The 20,615-nt window shown below is 40.5% G+C and overlaps 1 protein-coding gene across 1 annotated transcript in view; it reads right to left on the reverse strand.

Annotated features, from left to right (window-relative positions):
* The window catches only part of hydin (HYDIN axonemal central pair apparatus protein), a 654,146-nt gene that overhangs the window by 364,219 nt on the left and 269,312 nt on the right, over positions 1 to 20,615 (reverse strand). Inside the window, exons 15-16 of the mRNA XM_059651568.1 lie at positions 7,523 to 7,623; positions 5,527 to 5,662 (exon numbers count right to left, since the gene is read on the reverse strand). Coding sequence (XP_059507551.1) covers positions 5,527 to 5,662; positions 7,523 to 7,623 — 237 coding nt within the window. The remainder of the gene's footprint in view (positions 1 to 5,526; positions 5,663 to 7,522; positions 7,624 to 20,615) is intronic.

Below are 20,615 nucleotides of genomic sequence, written 5' to 3' on the forward strand. Positions count from 1 at the left end.
AGAATGTCAATATAGCCAATGTCTGCCCAAAGCACATGCATCTTAATTTATATTTGTATACTTGTAGTTCTTTAACTGTCCCTGGTCAAAATCCAAGAGCACTCCGCCTAACAGTATTATGGAAGCAACTATACACATGAACGGCAGCATTTCAGAAAGGCAGCTCAAAATCACCTTTTTGGGTGAATGGGCAATAAACACTGAGCCATGCTGAGAAGGCCACATTTCATGAAAGGTTTTTAAGAAGAAATTCAATCACAAGACCGAGCAGCATCTCACGCCCTAGAGTAAAACAAACTGTAAAAAAAAACACAGTACCACTTGGAAATAAAAGCACTCATTGGTCTAGAGCTCAATTTTGAAGTATACAAGACAAGTTGGGCCAGTATGCATCATTCACCGCAGGTTCTACTGTGTTTACCTTCTGGGACAGAATGAATCTACTTTTTGTTAACCCTTTTGTTCAGCAAGGTGAAGATTCTGAGTGCTGGTGTGAAAAATATTCAGATAGCATGCAGGTATACCTAGGAGTGGCATCTCTAAGTAAGACTGTCAATTCTGACCTGTTTTGTGCATGCTTGTGTAAGAACTGGATTGAATTTGTCCAAAATGATTCCATACATTAGCTCGTTCAGGAGAATTTCATTCCATTAGTCTGAATTTATAAGTCCAGATTCCAGAACCAAAAGATCCAATCTTATCCTTGTGGGCCTACATGTTTAAACACAAAGTTGTTCTAAAACAATTTGTGAAACGGGTAAATTCTGTTCCATCTTTAAACATAACCATGCATTTAACCACAAAACTATTATGATGTAATCAAGGATAATATAGTCAAGAGAACAGGCATTGTTCTTTTTGGACAGGATCAAGAGTCCTGAAGACTGTGTTGCCTGCCTGATGCCCAGGTTCAGGATATTTCATCCAGACTGCAGAGAAACTTGGAGTGGGAGGGGAAAGATCCAATTGCCATGGTCCATGTAGGTACCAAAGATATAGGGACGAAGAGGAAAGAGATACTGCTGAGGGAATACGAGCAGCTAGTGGCTAAATTGAAAAGCTGAATCAAAAAAGTATTACTACTGGATTACTACCTGAGCCACAAGCTAATTGGTACAGTGTCAACAAGATTAAAAAAGTAAACACATGGCTCACATGGTGTGGGAGAAATGGGTTTGAATTAGTGAGAGATTAGCACCAGTTCTGTAGAAGGAAGGAGCTGTTCTGATGAGACAGGCTCCATTTGAATCATGCCAGGACCTGAGTCCTGACAAATTGGATAACTAGGGCTGTGGGTAGGGTTTTAAACTAAATAGTGGGAGACGGATTCAGTTGCAGGGAAAATTATAGAAAAAGTGAACGATGGTGAGGGCTCAGCAAAGGTTTCTAGAATAAGTAATAGGACACACAGCATAGAAAGGGTCAGGAATCTAACTTTCAGGCATAGCAGATGAGGGGACAATTATGAGAAGGGGTGGCAGTCAAAGCAGGGCTGAAGGCATTGTGTGCAATACTCAAAAAAAGGTGAATGAGCTTGAATAGCAATTGAAAGTTTATGGATACAATGTTATGGGAATCACAGAAAGGTGACTGCAAAGAAATTACGGTTCAGAACTAAATATCCAAGGATACACAATGAAAAGACAGGCAGATGAACAAAGGGGGCAGGGTTATGCACTTTGCTAGGAAGAGTGGAGGTGTAAATTATTTTCTAAATGGGGAAAGGCTGGAGCACAAAGGGTCTTGGGAATCGTAGTTCAGCATCCTCCTGAGTTTAACATGCAGGTTCAACTGGCAGTTAGGAAGGCAAATACAATGTCAGCATTCATTTCAAGATGGCCGGAATACAAGAGCAGAAATGTACTTCTGAGGTTGATAATAATGTTTGTTTAGACAGCATTTGGAATATTGTGTGCAGTTTTGGGCCCTGTTTCTCAGGAAGGAATAGCTGGCCTTAGAAGGGGTCCAAAGGAGGTTTACAAGAATGATCCTGGGGATGAAGGGCTTGTCACATGAGGAACGGTTGAGAACTCTGGGTCTGACTAAACAGAGTTTAACTTATAGAATACTGAGACGCTTGGAAATAATGGTTGAAGAGATGTTTCCACTTGTAGGAGAGACGAGGACGAGAAGGAACAGCCTCCGTGTGAAAGGATGACCCTTCTGAACTGAATTGAGGAGGAAATTCTTCAGCCAGACAGTGGTGAGTCTGTGGAATTCATTGCCACGAAAGGTTGTGGAGGCCAAACCACTGAGTGTATTTAAGACAGAAATGGCTAGGTTGATCAAGAATTATGAGGAGAAGCCAGGAGAATGGTGTTGAGAAACATATCAGGCATGATTGAATGATAGAACAAATTTTATATGCCAAATAGGCCTAATTCTGCTCCTATATATTGTGATTTTGTTAGATGAGACATAAAACAGAACACCGTGCAAATGATCTTACTGGACAGCACGGTGGCTCAGTGGTTAGCACGGCTGCCTCACAGCACCAGGGACCTGGGTTCAATTCCACCCTTGGGCAACTGTCTGTGTGGAGTTTGCACATTCTCCCTGTGTCTGCATGGGTTTCCTCTGGGTGCTTCAGTTTCCTCCCACACTCCAAAGATGTGCAGGTTAGGTGGACTGGCCATGCTAAATTGCCTGTAGTGTCCAGGGATGTTTAGGTTCGGTGGGTTAGACATGGGGAAATGCAGGGGTAGGGCAAGGAGTTGGGGTGGGATGCTCTTCAGAGGGGCAGAAGACTAGTTGGGCTGAATGGCCTGTTTCCACACTGTAGGGATTCTAATCTATTCTGGACACTAAAATAAAGAGAAGCTAGATTCTAGCTGATAGCAAAGGCCCATCCTCATAACATCTATACTGGAGCAGACTATTAGATGCAAGGGATTCACAAATTTGTTGAAAACACCAGTATCCAAAATCCAAGAGTTTAATTTTCAATCTGTTCAATGTATTCGGTGGGAATTAATTTTATAGAATTCTACTTAGCTTTACAAAAATCACTAGCATTTCATCAGAGCTACTTAAATGCAGCTACCTTTGGGACTACGCAGTGAATTTCTGCCACAGTGAACACAACTGGGAGCTCATTACTGGGAACTTGTTACAGGCAGTTCATTATTGGCAGCTTTAGGGAACATGCATTAATTTTCATAAATAGTTTTAAGTTAAATATGCATCCCTGCATAAATGAAAAAATGATTTGTGAGCACACAACAAAAATCACAGCAATATTTTAAGCATAAATTCAACTATGGGAACAAGTGGACAGTGGCACTTTAGAAAAATGATAATGTTGAGGATGAGGCTACATTTCAGACAGTCACAAACAGCAAACTTCAAATCATACTGTCTTATTTTAACCGTAGATCATACTCTCACGTTTATATGAAATTTAAATAAATGAATTGATGTCAGTGTGCTAGATGTTTGTCCAACCACGTCCTTGAACTTGACTGGCTTTAGCTTCAAATTCTGATTGTTTTTTATGAACAAAATTCCTTTAGCTTCTATTCTTAGTTTAGAACTACTCCTTGGTAGGAAAGCAAACAGCAGCTGGACACAGACTGTTGATACATACTTAGATACCAATCCGCAAACGTAATCAGAGTGGTTCGTCTTTATGGCTTCAATTATAGTTTTTTTAATTATTGGTGTAGCAATTTTTTTTCCTTTCAGAAATATCAGCATTAGATTTAATTTATGAAATACTTTTTTTGGTGAATAGTACTTTTCATTTCAATTTTGTTGCTAGAAAATGTTGCATCTCAATTCCATGCACCATTCTCTAGCTAATAGGTCACCTATCTTAAATGTGTCTGCCCGTTTCATTCTTCAGCTAATTATTTAGTGAGGCCTTAATTCAGGCTTGGTGACTCAAACTTGCTAGATCCGGATCCTTGTCAAGGCCCATTCACTTCAGTGAGACTGTGGAGTCGTACAGAGCTACTCAAACTCCAACATACCACCTACCGTTTAATATTCAGGAACGCACTTTGAATATCTGCACAGCCAGCCCAAATCAAATTGCCCTCATACTTATGCTTCATTGACTTTTCAATGTTCTCTTCTCTATTAAAGTTAAATTCAGTTCCGTTCCTCAGAAATTACAATCATAACCTTCAATGTCCCACTGTTCAAAAACTTCCTGTAATGTCACCAAGTCATCTGGAACTGTATGCAAAAAATACTGGGTGTAATCTGGTGAAGGGAACGACAGTCAAGGCACTTAATTATTTGAATTACACAACATCACTTTGCTGCCAGCAAGATTCCAATTTGATTCACTCCCTCTGATATCAAGAATTGGCTGGAGGTAATGAATACAGCAAAGGCAATGGGTCCTGACAACATTCCAGTAATAATGTTGAAATCTTGTGCTCCAGAACTTGCTTCCAATCTAACCAAGCTGCTCTATGACAGTTACAACACTGGTATCCACCAGACCATGTAGAAAATTGCCCAGGTGTGCCTTGTACACAACAAGCAAGACAAATCCAAATGACGTTTTGAAATGAAGTCTCGTTCATCTGAGAACGTGATGCTGAGAAAATATGGGATGGCATGGTGGCTCGGTGGCTCAGTGGTTAGCACTGCTGCCTCACAACGCCAGGGACCCAGGTTCAATTCCACCCTCGGGAGACTGTCTGTGTGTAATTTGCACATTCTCCATGTGTGCGTATGCTCAGTTTCCTCCCACAGTCCAAGTGTGTGCAGGTTAGGTGGATAAGGCATGCCAAATTGCCTATAGTGTTCAGGGATATGAAGATTGGGTGGTTTTTGGGGTTGGGTGTGGGTGGGATGCTCTGAGGGTCAGTGGGACTTGTTGGGCCAAAGGGCCTGTTTCCATACTGTAGGGATTCTATGAAATCCAACCTAATTACAGCTAATGACAGCTAATTACTGTCCCATCAGTCTATGCTCGATCTCAGTAAAATGCTGCCTGGTGTGAACAACAGCACAATCAAGTACCACATGCTTAACAGTTTAGATTCTGCAGGGCGACTCAGCTCCTGACCTCATCACAGCCTTATTCAAACATAAACAAAATACCTAACATCCAAGTGTGAGGTGAGAGCAATGTCACTGACATCAAGTTTGTATTTGACCGAGTATGGTATAGCATACACACTTAATTTGTTTAAAATCTCCTAGATGGGACTTCATCAAAAGCTTTCTGAAATTCCACATACAGCACTAAGGCTGATGATGTGAAAAGAGTGAGAGCAACAGTTAATGCCTTGCAGGTCAGTTTTGGATCTTCATCAAGCTTCTCTCTGAGATGAGCTCACTGAGGCAGTGTGCACTCTGAAGGCAGTCATTGGAGAGAATGAAAGCTGCCTGTCATCCTGTGAACCAGTGAATTTTTGTGCATTGCTGAAAATAGGCCAGCTAGCCAATAATAGCCATTTTTTTGTGTACTCACTGTACTCAGCAACCTGTGGTCTTTTCCTTATTAATTCAAAAATAGCCTCTCTGACATAATCAAACCAGTAACTATTCATTCCAATTAGGACTAACCTGTGAAATTAGTCCATAACATGCTGGAAGATCATTGGTATTCTGAAGTTTTATCATGCATTCATAAGGGTGCTTGACAAAGCAGCGTCCAAGGTCAATCTGTTGGTTAACCACCTCCACATTGGGAACAATGCATCTGTCAAACAGAAGTCGTTAAAAGCTGGTACCAAGTTAGTCTGTCACTGTGAAATACCTACAGTTACATGTAAGCTTTACCATCTGTTAGTTACATGGTGAAGCAAAAAGGATTAGCAGTAATCTAGAGTGTCAATTAGAGACATATGGTCTGCTTTGTCTGAAGGGACTACTGCACAAAGAACTGTGCTGCCTTAAATATAACATTCAATTACATGTCTATCAAGAAGAAATGAATGTCACGAGATAAACAGATCATGGCTAACCCTAAAATTGTGCCTAAGTTTATTGCATTTGTATAACTATTGAGGCAAGATTTTCCCCTGTAGCAGGTTTATCTCCATATTTCCACCTGAAGTCCAACACTGTCAGAACAAGCCTAATTTTCCACCCTGCACCTTCATGGTATTACTATACGTATCCTGTTATGACAACCATGCTGTTCAAGTACAAAGTGATACTGATCAGTGCACATCTTCCATAACAACTTTTCAAAATTGAGAAAATTTCATCCTCCATTGTTCCCAGATTCAGACTGACTCTTTCTGCCATCTTCTTCCAGATCACTCTGGCCCTGTTGTTAATTGCATGCTGGGTTAAAGTTCAGCACACTTAATTCCAAACTTTTTTAGAATATACAACTTCAAAGTAACCTCACTGAAATTCACAGCCTGATTTGAATCACTTCCTGCAGTATTCCCTGCAACATCCCTATTCCTGATCACAAAGGCAGCATTAAGAGCAACTACACTCTCTTCCTTTAAACCTGCTATACATAATGTGCCAGAAATCCACTGGGGTCTGGGGACGGAAAATAATTCTGAAGAAAGGTCACTGGACCTGAAACATTATTTCTGTTTTCCCTCCACAGACGTTGCCAGGCCTGCTGAGTTTCTCCAGAAATGTCTGTTTTTGTTTGTGGCAGAATATAGTTGTTTGTTGTATCACTGGGCATTTTCGAATATATTTAAACCTAGCCTAAAAGATGTAAAATTGGCACTGTGGATTAACATTCTGTAATAAGACCAGCCCCATTTTCATTTTCAATCAGATTGAGATTTTTCTCATCTCCAAGTTCTTGTTCTAACTGGTTAACCAACTCCATACAGGGTGTTGCAAAAGGTGGTGATTTTGAAGGGGTTAATGCTCATGCTGTGCGAGACGATAAAACCTGCAGATACTGGAATCCAAGGCAGACAAGGACCTGAAGAAGGTCAATACCTGGAACGTTGACTTTTTCCCTTCAGATGCTGCTTGGCTTCCTGTTCTTCCAGCCGCCTGTCTGTCTACCAACGTTCATGCTGCATTGGCTTCATTCATTCTACTGACGTCTCACACAATTTTTGGTGTTGACAAGGAGTTCAAATCCAGCTTTTGAAGGGAGCAGACATCTCTTCACCAACTTTTAAGGTGCTGGTAACTGTGCCTGATCTTCTTGTTCTCCAAGAGCAGGATCTCTCTAAGAACAGGATCTCAGTAATCTGCCAGGATGTTGTTTGTGGGATTTCAGAAATAGTAATGCCATTGAACATCAAGGGGCAATATTAATTCCCCTGTGCTGGAAGATCTACACTCTATGGTGATATACGCTCTATCACTAAACTAGACAGACCCAAGACATAGCAAAGACAAAGGATGTTGGAAGCAGTAGAATATCTCGAACAACCTTTACCCAGTACCATATGATATAGGTGGCAAATTTCACAAGGTTCCAGCAGTTGTCACCAAAAAAACAACACACTAGTGGTATTTGCAATGTATCGTGCCGAGAAGATGAGCTGTTGGCTTTCTGTTTGCCATTTACTTTATATCCGCAGCCCATTTTATTCATATACAAACGATGAATGAAAAGAAACGTTACCGTGCCATGATGGGTATTACTAGAGCTTCCAGGCCAAGATTCTTCACCTCTACAATGAGGGATGTCTCATATTTTTTTACAGTGTTGGGGCAAAATGACACCTAGGAGAAAAAAAGAAAAATGAATGAGAATTTATTATGTCAGACCCTCTGCAGAGTTCAATATAGATTAACAGTCTTGGCTTGGCTATGGAAGAAATTTGATGATAAAATACCACAAAACAAATTACATGTAGAAGTAGATTAGAATTCAAAGGGAGAGTGGAGGTAATTCATCTTAAGTAGTAGGAAAAACAGGCAGTAGTTAGTAAGTAGTAAATTTATCATGCCACTCAACTTGCTCCATCACGCATGGCCAGTTTTTCACCATGGACCGAATTTAATTGATTTGATGGTGGAGAGCACAAAGGATGTGGGCATTCTTAATGATGCCAATACTGATTGTTCATCCCTAATTGCACTTGGCACGATGATACTGAACCGCTTTCTTGGAGTATTGCAGTCAGGGTATTGGTAGACCTACATTGCTGTTAGACAGAGAGTTCCAGGATTTTGACCCGGTGTCAGTGAGAGAACAGCAATATATTTCCAAGTCAGGATGGCGGTGTGACTTGGAGAGATCTTGCCAGTGGTGGTGTTTCATCTATCTCTCCCCTTGGCCATCTAGGAAATAAAAGTCATGGGTTTGGAAGGTGCAGTCAAAACAGGCTTGATGATATGCTGCAGTACATCTCCTAAATGGTACATGTGGGACTGAATGTTGAAGTTAGTGGAAGTGGTGCCAATCAAAAGGGATGATATGTCCTGGATGGTGATGACCTTCTACAATTTTGTTGGAGTTCCAAACATCCAGAAAAGTGGTTAATATTCCATCACACTCCTGACTTGGGCCTTGAAGATGCTGGACAGGCATTCAGGAAGAAAGGACATGAGTTATTCATTGCAGAATTCCAAGCATCTGACCTGATCTTGCAGCCATAGTCTAGTTCAGGTTTCTGGTTGATAGTAATCTGCCAAGATGTTGTTTATGGGGATTCAGAAAGAGTAATGCCATTGAACATCAAGGGACAATATTAATTCTCCTTTGCTGGAAATGACAAATGTCTGCCTCTTGTGTGGTGCATATGTTGCTTGTGATTTTCAGCCCAACTGAAAATACTGGGATACTGTTTACATCTTGCTGTATCTGGGCTAGGATGACATCGGTCATCGAATGGTGCTGAACATTGTTCAATCATCAGCAAACATCTGCATTTCTGACCTTATCATGGAGGGGAGGCCAGTCTTGAGACAGCTGAAGATGTTTGGCCCTAGGATACACCCTGAAGGACTGCTGCAGAAACATCCTTGGAGTGAGATGTTTGCTCCAACAATCACAACCATGTTCCTTTGTCCTAAGAATGGTTCCAACCAATGGACAGTATTGTGCTGATTCCCAGCAACTTCATTTTTGCAAGGGAACTTTGATGCCACATTCAGTCAAATGCAGCCGCTCTCAACTCGCATCTTAAATTCAGCTCCTTTGCCTATGTTTGAACTAAGGCACCAACAAGGTCAGGAGATGGGTGATGTGACAGAACCAAAACTGAACCAGATTAGTCAGTAAGTTGTTTCAGAGATAGTAGGAACTGCACATACTGGAGAATCTGAGATAACAAGGTGTAGAGCTGGATGAACACAGCAGGCCAAGCAGCATCACAGGAGCAGGAAAGCTGACGTTTCAGGCTGAGACCCTTCTTTAGGGGAGTGGAAGGGAGTTCTGAAATATATAGGGAGAGAGGGCGAGGAGGATAGAAGATGGATAGAGGAGAAGATAGGTGGAGAGGAGACAGACAGGTCAAAGAGGCAGGGATAGAGCCAGTAGAGGTGAATGTAGGTGGGAAGTTAGGGAGGGGATAGGGAGTTAGGGAGGGAATAATCAGATTTTGAAGCTGTGAAATCCACAGTGATACCACTGGGCTGCAGAGTTCCCAAGCAAAATATGAGGGGCTGTTCCAACAGTTTGTCTCCACCTCCCTAACCTGTCCTCCCTCCCGCCTATCCCCTCCTCCCACCTCAATACCCACCCCCATCTCCTACCTACTAGCCTCATCCCACCCCCTCGATCTGTCCGTCCTCCCTGGACTGACCTATCCCCTCCCTAACTCCCCACCTACACTTACCTTTACCGGCTCCATCTCTGCCTCTTTGACCTGTCTGTCTCCTCTCCACTCGTCTTCTCCTCTATCCATCTTCTATTCGCCTCGCCATCTCTCCCTATTTATTTCAGAACCCCCTTCCACTGCCCCATTTCTATAGAAGGGTCTCAGCCCAAAATGTCAGCTTTCCTGCTCCTCTGATGCTGCCTGGCCTGCTGCGTACATCCAGCTCTACACCTTGGTATCCTCAGTCAGCACGTTATTTTTTTACGAGTGCTGCTTGATTGCACTGTTGACAATTCCTTCCATCACTTTGCTAACGATCTTGCACCCAACATCTTAGAATACATACAATGTACGTAAATGCCTGAAAATCAGGCAGTCTGAAGGACCTCATTATTTTTCTAACAACAATTCTTGGGACATTGGCATCAATACAGGGGAAGGAGCGAGCTGTTTAGATCAAACAAGCTCCACCTGAATCATTCTGGGAATCCTTGTGAATTGCATGACTAGAGCTACAGACATGACTTTAAACTAAATATTTGGAGAGTAGGTTCAGTTACATTGAAAATTATGCAAAGAGTTAAAGGGTGGGGGAAGGAAAAGTTAAAGTTTCCAGAACAAATATTAGGAGAGAATATGGGAAAGATCAAGAATCTAACTTTCAGGCACAGCAGATAAGGAGATAACTGAGAAGGGGATCAGTCAACGCAGGACTGAGGGTGTTATACTTAAATGCACGTAGTATACAAAACAATGTAAATCAGCTTGTAGTGCAGATTTAAACTTATGGGCACAATGTTGTGTGTATCACAGAAATGCGGCTGCAAGGGGATCAGGGCTGGGAGACACAACCTCTCGAGAGGACAGACAGATGGATGGAGGGGGCGGGGTTGCCATGTTAGCAAAGAAACAAATTAAATCGATAGCAAAAAGTGATATAGTGTTGCAAGGGGTAAAGGAACTGCAAAGGAGAAAAGACCATAATGGGAGTTGCATACAGGCCTCCTAGCAGCAGTCAAGACATGGGGAAGAAAATAAATCAGGAGATAGAAAGGCAGTGGTACTATCATCATGGGGGACATAAAAGTGCAGGTGGACTGGGAAAATCAGGTTGATAGCAGATCTCAAGAAAAGAAATTTGTGAAATATCTATGTAATGGTTTTTTGGAGCAGCTTGTGATACAGCCCACTACAGAACAGGCAATGTTGGATTTTGTCATGTGTTATGAGGCAGATTTGATTAGGGAGCTGAAATGAAGGAACCCCTGAGGGGTCAGTGACTGTAATATGATAGAATTCACCCTGCAGTTTTAGAAGGAGAAGCTTGAATCAGCTGAAATGGTATTACAATGAAGTAAGGGTTGGTAAGGACTAGGAAGCCTCTAGAATCCAGCAGAGGATAACCAAAAAAGCAAATTTGAGGGTACGGTAGTTAGTAATATAAACGAAACTGTAAATTTTATTAATATATGTAAGGTGAGAGAGAGGTAAGATGGATACTGGACCACTAGAAAATGAGGCTGGAAAAGTAGTAATAGGGAACAAGGAAATGGCAGAGGTACTGAATAGTACTTTGCATTGGTTTGTGAAAGACACCAACAGTGTACCAGGACTTGTACCGGGGGTAGAGGTGAACATAGTGGCTATCACTCAGCAGAAGGTTCTGGGGAAGGTGAAAGATCTGAAGGTGGAGAAATTACCCAGACAACATGGACTCTAACAGAGAGTTCTTGAGGAGATAGATTAAGAGATGTCAAGGCATTGGTGATGATCTTTCGGGAATCACTGGAGTTAGGAAGGGTTCCAGGGGACTGGAAAGTGGCTCATGTAACACACATTTTTGAAAAGGTGGGGGGAAGCAGAAGACAGGACATTATAGGCCAGTTAGCTTCACCTCGGTCTTTGGAGAATTTTAGAGTGCATTATTATAGGTGAAATTGATGAGATTGCAGTGTACATGGAAGAGCATGGCGCAATGATTGTGATGAGACCAGCCAACTAGACCTCACAGAAAACAAAGTCTCAGGTTAGGACTGTTAATCTGGTATAATCAGGAATCCCTGTCTGGAAGATAAAAAGGGGAGTGTCAGAGGTACAAACACTCTGAGAGTTGACTCTGAAGAGAGTCAAAGACGGTTCATGTGTAAATAAAGGCTGAATTGGTGACAGGATACTGGACTCTGTGGAGTTATTGCATATGGTAAAATTGGGCTGAGTCATAATAGCCTTATCAAGGGGAGGTCGTGTCTGACAAATCTGTTAGAATTCTTTGAGGAGGTAACGAGTTAAACTAAAGAAAGCTAGTGGGCATGATCTATTTGGAATTCAGAAGGCCTTTAATGATATGCCATGCAGGAGGCTACTAAGTAAGATAACAGCTCATGGTGTTAAGGGCAAAGCACGGATATGGATAGAGGATTGACTGACAGCAGAGGCAGAGAATGGGGATAAACGTGTGAAATCAGAAGTGGCTGGAGAAGGGCCTAGGCCTGAAAGGTCAGCTTTCCTTCTCTTCCGAAGCTGCTTGGCCTGCTGTGTTCATCCAGCTCTACACCTTGTTATCTCAGCAGGTTTGGCATTTGATGAGAAAGCAGAATTAACATTTTGGGTGCAGTGTTCTCAAAAAGGGTCACTGGACATGAAACATTAGCTCTGCTTTCGCTTCCTGGAAGCTGCCAGACCTGCTGAGTTTTCCTGTCAATTTCTGCCTTTGTAACATAAAATAATGTTAAGTGAAAAACACCATCCATTAAATTACAACTGCTGTGACAGAATGCAGAATCAATCTTTCCCACAAGCATTTTCAAAAACTCAGTCATACTATTTTGAAAGTCAGGAACCACAGATTCACACAACTTACGGCAATCAAACAAACCATCAAGCCCAGTGGTGTCTCACCTTTACTAAGGAGCTACTTTAGCATTTTTGGTATTAGCTTAAAGTGCGCAATAAATTCAATGTAAAAGGGCTTAAAACCAGCTGTGATTCACTATTGCTGTTCTGTAATATGACTGATGATCACTTTCACGCATAAGATTTGTTTACAATATTATGCTTTAATATTATTGTTTAAATTCAGTTTGTCTGTTCCTTACTGAGATTCCCAACTCTGAAAGAATTTCTAATGCATGCACATAGATACAAGTGGCCTCCAACCTCAAAAGAGAGCTCTCAAAAATTAAACTTCTTCTTGAAGAAACCACTGGCAATATGCATCAAGAGTTCTCAGAAAAATATTAGTACAGTATCTTTTAATGAAAGCTGGAGGTTTTCTGAAGATTACCTGAGTCACAAATGAAAATAGGACAGAGCTGAGAAGTAGATTACTCATCACTAGATATGATTGTATTTTTCTCAACTGACTGTATGCTCAAATAGGTCATAGACCTATACATTCTGTTCAAAGCAATTTTCCAACTTTTTACTGCTGGGGATGGATAATGATCACTCAGACCAAAGGCTGCCAATTGAGAAGACAATGAGCACCTACCCATGAGGATGATGGAAGGTGTGATGTTCAAGGGTTTCAAGGAAAAATTAAAGGGGCACTTGAAGGAAATAAACCTGCAGGACTACTGGATAGAGCAGAGATTGGGACTGATAAGAGAAATGGCATAGACTCAGTGATAGGCTGTCTCCCAGGCTGTAACAAATGTATGACATTTTAACTATTTATGATCATGATTGGAAATTTCCATAAATTTTCAATATGAAATTGGGGAGGGAAAGTGTGTATGGTGTACACATCGTGTTAGCGATATGGGATGTTCCAAAAAGCAGAAACCTTTCGCTAATGAGATTGACAAGGAGGACAAGATTATGTGAGAAAACCCAGAAAGCTCAATGCTGCCATTTGCTTTAGGCTGTGCTAGGGTTATAATTATATTGGTTAAAATAAATCTACTTTAAAAGATGAAGTGAAATTTGAAGGATGTTAATTAATATTGAAATGAGAAAAGGTACACTGTAAGATTGTTATATATTGGGTTATCTCAAAGTGAGTGTCATTAATAAAAACTAAATAAAAGCCAAATAAATGTTGTTTTATTACCTTTATGATTAGAATCATGGAACCATACAGAACAGAACAGGACCTTCAGCTGATCAAGTCTGGTCTGCAAAAATAAACCACTTCCTACACTAGTCCCACTTTAGTGACGACATATTTTACATCGATGAAATATTTTGTATGATCTGTCTGAAATTGGCTTCTTCGGACTTCTTTGTATATTCATAAGAAAGAAACAGTTACGAAGTGTTAAAATAGTTAACAGTCTCTCAACTTGTGTGATGAGTGATAATCAGGTTATTGAATGACTAGCAACAGATGTAACATCTGACAAAGATCCAAAAGTCCAGTTATGAATGCAGTTACTTAGTGTAAGATTCTTTTACTTTTGGTTCCATTTCAGTAAATTCTGAATGTAGCTGTGGCTACATCCCAGCATTCACATTAAAGACAAACACTCCAGAATAAGCAGCATCCCAAGCCAAGCTTTCCAATAAGGCTACAACACTGGCGCCTACCCGACAATGTATAGAATCGTCCACGGATGCCTGTCCACAAAATTCAAGATAAATCTAATCCAACCAATTACTGCCATCTCAATCTACCCTTCATCATCAACAAAAATATGGAAGGCTTTCGAGACAGTACATTCAAGCAGAGCTAATTCACCCATAAACTCCTCACTGATGTTCTGTTTGGTTTTGTTACGGCCTCTTGTCTCTCAACGTCATTAAAGCCTCAGTCAGACATGGATAGAAGAACTGGATTGGAAAGACAGATGATGGTGTCTTCCCCTGACATCAAGGCAGCATCAGAGGAATTGTGATATGAAAGAGACCTCGGTGGTGGGGGAGGGTGGGGTCATTGTTTCGCTCGGTTAACCAAATAACCAGAATTTGTTGCAGAATAAAGCCAACAGTAAGGGTACAATTGTCGTAACTGTGGTGATGATGATTTATAAAGCTCTGAGTGCTCACATTTCCTCACATTTGAGGAGTGGTTATCCTCAGAGATACCTACGGCTCCTTAAGTGCCAGTCCTCATTGCTTCCATCTCTCACTGTCCTTTCACCACTGGACACTTATTGCAGCTGCCAACTTTCTGTTTCCTTACTGTTTTAACTTATTCTGCAAGAACTACTTCTTTCATCATCTAAAGTCTCAATATTCCACTTTTACAACTTTGTTGCTTTCACGATGCAGTAACTATATTCCATGCCACCCCAAATCTTTTCCTATTTTTTAAACCATTCATGCTATTTGGGCATCACTGACAAGGTCAACAATTTTTGGCCAATCTTTCTAAAACTTTGCTCCAGCTTTTGTTAAGGATTGGCAATATAGTTCCAAAACAGAAAGGATATTTGTTGGTAATGGTGTTCCTATAAATCTTTTGTCCTGATCCTTGCATGTAGTACGTCACTGGACCAGTAATCCAGTGCCCAGGATAATGTTCTGGAGACATGGGTTCTAATACTATCATGGCAGTTGTTAAAATTTGAATTTAATAAAATCTGGAATTAAAACTAGTTTAAAAGCAACTTTGTAAGTATTGTTCTGTCCATTAAAATGGCTCTGAGCTTCCAGTTGCCTGACACTTTGACACACCAACATTTCTGCTGTGGACTTGCTGTACTGTTCCAGCGTGCCTCAGCATTTTCTCATTTCCTCTTGGGGATCCAGCAGCCTCTAGGACTCGATATCAAATTCAAAAACTTTAGAGCATGGTTCTGTGCTCCCATGTTTTTTACCCATCCCCACACTCTGGTCCTGTCATGACATGGTTGTTTTTAGCAACAGCCAACCATTCTCTCATAGTTCTCTGATTATGTGACGTGGGCTGCTGATTCATTCTCTCATACTCTGGGCTCTCATTATCACTTATTCAGTTCCTCTTCTATCTTGGCTGACTATCAATAATCCCCTCATCTGCCTACCTCTTACATATCTCTCTCTCTCTCTATCTTGGCTCAGGTTCCACCTATCTGCTCATCTACTCCTCAACTCCCGGTCCCCACTCAACCTCATCTTTAACGTAGATACACATTTTCCTAGTTGATATCAGTTCTGATCAAGAGTCATCAGACTCAAGACATAACTCTGCTTTCTCCCCTCAGATGCTGCCAGACCTGCCGAGTTTTGCCAGCAATTTCTGTTTTTGTTTTAGACCTCCAACATCCGCAGTTCTTTGTTTTAGTTTGTATTAATTGTATGCCAATTGACATTAAAAAAAACCATCACCAAATGCACAGTCATGCATTTGACTCCTAACTTCAAAGCTAATCCATTCAAGGTTAACTAGGAGTGGGCAGCAAATGTTGGTCTTGCTGGTGACATCCATCAACCCATACAATAATTTTTATTTTAAATAAAAAGGTCAGCCACAGCAAAAATGAAATAATATAAAGATATCTGGGGTAGCTAAACAGACCAACCACATGCAATGATACAATAAATGAATTAGGTAATTATTAATTATTCACATATAATGATCCCTGGATGAGCAAAATCTTTTAAACAGAAGTCAAGTCAAGCATCAAAGAACAATAAACTTAGGTTTTAGGTAACTGAGCCAAAGCTGTGATAAATAAAGCTCAACCTGGATAAGTGCAAAATAATTAGTATGTAAGCAAGAAAGCAAAAAAAGGGCATGCATTAAATTGAACAGGCCACGGCCATGAAAAAAAACACTGGTTATTATGAATACATCGATCAAACTGTCAGTAAAGTGCTTGCCTGTTGAAAATATGAAATAGATAGGTTGTTATCATCAAAGAGATAGACTGCAAATCAAAAGAGATTGCAGTGGTATTGAATCTGATTTAGGTCAGGCTCATTTGGACTTCTGCATACAATTCTCCCACAAAATAACTAAATCTATTTTTAATATTTGGATTTAGAGTCAAAAAGTATAATTCCAAGTAGAAAAAATTAATTTCATAGAAAGTATATGAAAGCTGATGTTAACATTTCTTGAAAAACAGAATTTTGGGTGCCTATGCAAAGCTATAGAAGGAGCCGGCAAAGTTAATTAGGAGGAATGGCTCACAGTATCTAAGCATTCAAGGGGGTGAAGTATCATACAGGCAATATGCAAAATGGATGCTATCAAACCTGTCAGCAGTAGTATGTCATGCAAGATGTTAACTTCTATTTGAACTGAATACAGGATGGGATATATCGTAGACAGAATTGTGAAGCCATCCCTTTTACATTCCTACCAAACTCAAATGACAATCCAATTATTCAGGGGCATAAACTCCAAACTAAGAATAAGAAGATAAAGCAGGATAAACTACTTCAACTGAAAGGTATTGGATTGTCAAATAAGATTAGGTTATTGTACTGCACAGATTGAATGGATTTAAGGAAAAGATTAAAATGCTTCTGGAGAAAGGTGGGATTTAAGGACAAACTTAAATTTCTAAGCACCCACTGGCAATGAACAGCCTCACCCATGGTTGGCTGGTATGTTCTGGCAGTGGGACTGGTTCCTCTTCTTAAGTGAATTCAGAAAAAAATAGGCCCAGAGTAATCCAGTAATTGAACAATAGAGAGCTTCATAGAGAAGATGGTTCTGATATAGAGTATTAGAAACATTTCAAGAAGAGGAAAACCATGGGAAGAGAACCAGTAGGTGATAGTGGCAGACTAAATAAACTGGTGAAATGGGTAGATTCATGGCAGATAAAAAATATAATAGAGAAGGCTGAAATGGTGTATTCTTATTCCAGGTGATGACCACACCTGACAGATTCCTCAGATTTGCTCACTGATCAGGGCAAGGAAGGTATGCTTTAGAATGTAGCAAGTAAATGGACCCAGAAGACAGAAATGCAGGAACTTCAACCTTGGCAGTTGTCTAACAGGCCTGAAAATCTTTCAGCTTGTTTGGATGAGGGTGCAGTCTGCAGGGTGGATGAGCACCAGTGCTGGGGAAAGTGGGGTTTCTACCACAGAGACAATCATCACCTGAACCACACGGGGACCAACGCTCTTCTAAGGCACACAAGAGGGTTTAAATTAAATGGTGGAGGCAAGTGGGTAAATCTAGGAAAACGTAAATCAAAGAACAGAGACAAGACAAAAGAGAAAGGTATTAATATAGGAAATGATAAATTGGCCATAAAAGGAAGGGAAAGAGAGTATAAATCTGAGTAAATTGAGATAAGGATAAGGCTGCAAAATTAATAAAGAAACAAAACTAAAGGCTCTGTTTTTGAATGCACACAGTGTCAAAATAAAACAGATAAATCAATAGTGTGATTAGAAATAAATATGATTTGATAATTGTTAGAAAGACATGGCTGCAGGATGTCACCGATTGGGACCTGATTATTCAAAGGCACATGACATTTATGAAGCTAGGAAAACGTAGTGGGTAGCTTTGTAGATTAATTCTGGCATTAACACAGTAAAGAGGGATGACATCTGTTCAAGAAGGTAGGATACAGAAGCAGTTCAGATAAAGATGAGAAATGATGGAGGAAATAAGTGACTTGAGATAGTGGTGTACAGAACCCTGAATAATAATCACACAGTGGGATCTATTACAAAGGAAGAAATAATGGAAGCTTGTCAGAAAATTACATCAATAATAGTGGGAGACTTTAATTTGTGAAAAGCAGATGCTCAATAGTAACCAAGATAGAAAGTTCATAGATGTCATGTTTTGGATAAATTCATACGTAGAACAGTGCATTCTGGAGCCAACCAGACAGCAGACTATTCTAAACATTAGCAATTGTGCAAAAAGATGGTTAATTAATGACTTCATAGTAAAGGCAGCCATAGGTAGCAAAAACCATAATATGGTTGAAATTTACATTCAGTTTGAGGGAAGGAAAAGTGGATCTAAGAATAATCTTCTGAACTTAAATAAGGATAATTAAGAAGGCATGGAAAAAGAGCTAGTGAAAATGAACTGGCAAATTAGGATAAAGGATAAGTCATTAGCGATGCAGAGGCCGACATTCAAGGGAACATTTCAAAATACAAAGAATAAATACTTTCCGATTAGGAAGAAAAATTCCAAGGGAAAGAACCACTATCTGCGGTTAGCTAAAAATGTTAAACATTGTGTCAAAACATCCTAGCACCATAAATGTGAGGTGCTGCACTGGGAAAATCAAATCAAGGCAGGAGTTATACACTTAGTGGTAAGGTTCTGGGGAGTGCTGCTGAACAAATTAACCTTGGAGTCCAGCTTCATGGTTCCTAGGACGTGGAGTCGCAGGTAGGTAGGATAGTCAAGAAAGCATTTGGCATGATTGCCTTTATTGGACAGAGCATTGAGCATAGGATTTGGGAGGTTACGTTGCTGCTACACAGGGCATTTTGGCCATTTTCAGAATACTGTGTGCAATTCTGGTCACCGTGCTGTATGAAGAATGTTGTGAAAGTAGAAAGGGTTCAGAAAAGATTTACAAGCATGTTGGAGTTTGAGCTGTAGGGAAAGACTGAATAGGCTGGAGCGATTTTCTCTGGAGGCTGAGGGGTGACCTTACAGAGGTTTATAAAGTTATGAGGGGCATGGATAGGGTGAATAGATAAGGGTTTTTTTTCCCCTGGGCTGGGGGAATCCAAAACTAGAGGTCATTAGGTTTAAGGTGAGAGGGGAATGATTTAAAAGGGACCTAAGGGGCAAGTTTTTCACACAGCGGGTGGTGCCTGAATGAAATGAACTGCCAGATGAAATGGTGGATGCTGGTACAATTTCAACATTTATAAGGCATCTGGATGGGAATATGAATAGGAAGGGTGGAGAGGGATATGGGCCAAATGTTGGCAAAATTTTGGGACTAGATTTATCTAGGATATCTGGTTGGCATGGACAAGTTGATCTAAAGGATCTGTTTCCATGCTGTAAATCTTTATGGCTCTGTGACTTCCACCACGCAAAAGACTTTCAATTAGTAAAAAGTCATCTGTAATCATCTCATGTACCATATCTCAGATGTCTGTACTAAATATCCTGGAAGCTGCCATGATGTCTATACCCAGATAACTCTCAGCCTCCTAATTCAATTCAAGGACCAGATGCCTTGTAAGAGTGGCTGCTGTGAGACAAGACCTACCCTCTACAACCACAGCTGATGGTGTTGTTATAAACAATTCCTTGACTGAGGCTGAGCACAGATACAATGTAGCTCATTCTTCAACATGGGTCATCATAGGACAGATAATACATCTCCCGAAGGTGAAATGCTTGGGTTGGGTTGCGGGAACTTCAGACAGAGAGTGCCACAGAATCTTTGTATAATATGCTACATAACTAGAGCAAGCAGAGGACATTAGATGAATTCTGAAGAACTAGAAGAACAGCATGCCTTCTGCAAAGAAAGATTACAACATTGAATAGGAGGAACATCAGTGTAATCAGGACTCCAGAAAAAGCAGGGCTTGATTTCCAACACACTACCCCACTGAAAATTAGCAAATCTTGGGTCCTGATGGACTTCATCCAAGGGTATTAAAAGAAATGGCTATTGAAATAGTTAATGTGTTAATTCCCCAATTTTCCAAAATTCCATAGAATCAGAGAACATTCTATTAAATTTGTAAATAGTGAATGTAACTCACTTGAATCAAAAAGAGAGGCAAAGAGCAGGAATTTCCAGGCCAATTGGCTTAACATTTGTCACTGGGGAGAAGCTAATATATAAAAGCTCTGAGAAACATTCAAGGTAATCATGTTTTTAAGAAGATTAAATCAGGTAGAATATTACTACTTTTGTCCAAACATGAGTTGTGTCAAGGTCTTTAGAGGGATTCTCACTGCAAAGCTTCTAAAAGTTACTGTGGTATCTTACCTAACCACCTTCCCCAACATACCCTGATAAGCATCAATCATGTCCGTTTTAGGTCCCCTCTAAGCACACACCATTTCCAAAACAACTCAACATTCGGCAGATATCTCCAAAAGAGTGCCATCCCTTATGC

This window comes from Stegostoma tigrinum, chromosome 16 (genome assembly GCF_030684315.1).
Source record: "Stegostoma tigrinum isolate sSteTig4 chromosome 16, sSteTig4.hap1, whole genome shotgun sequence".
Lineage (NCBI taxonomy): Eukaryota > Metazoa > Chordata > Chondrichthyes > Orectolobiformes > Stegostomatidae > Stegostoma > Stegostoma tigrinum.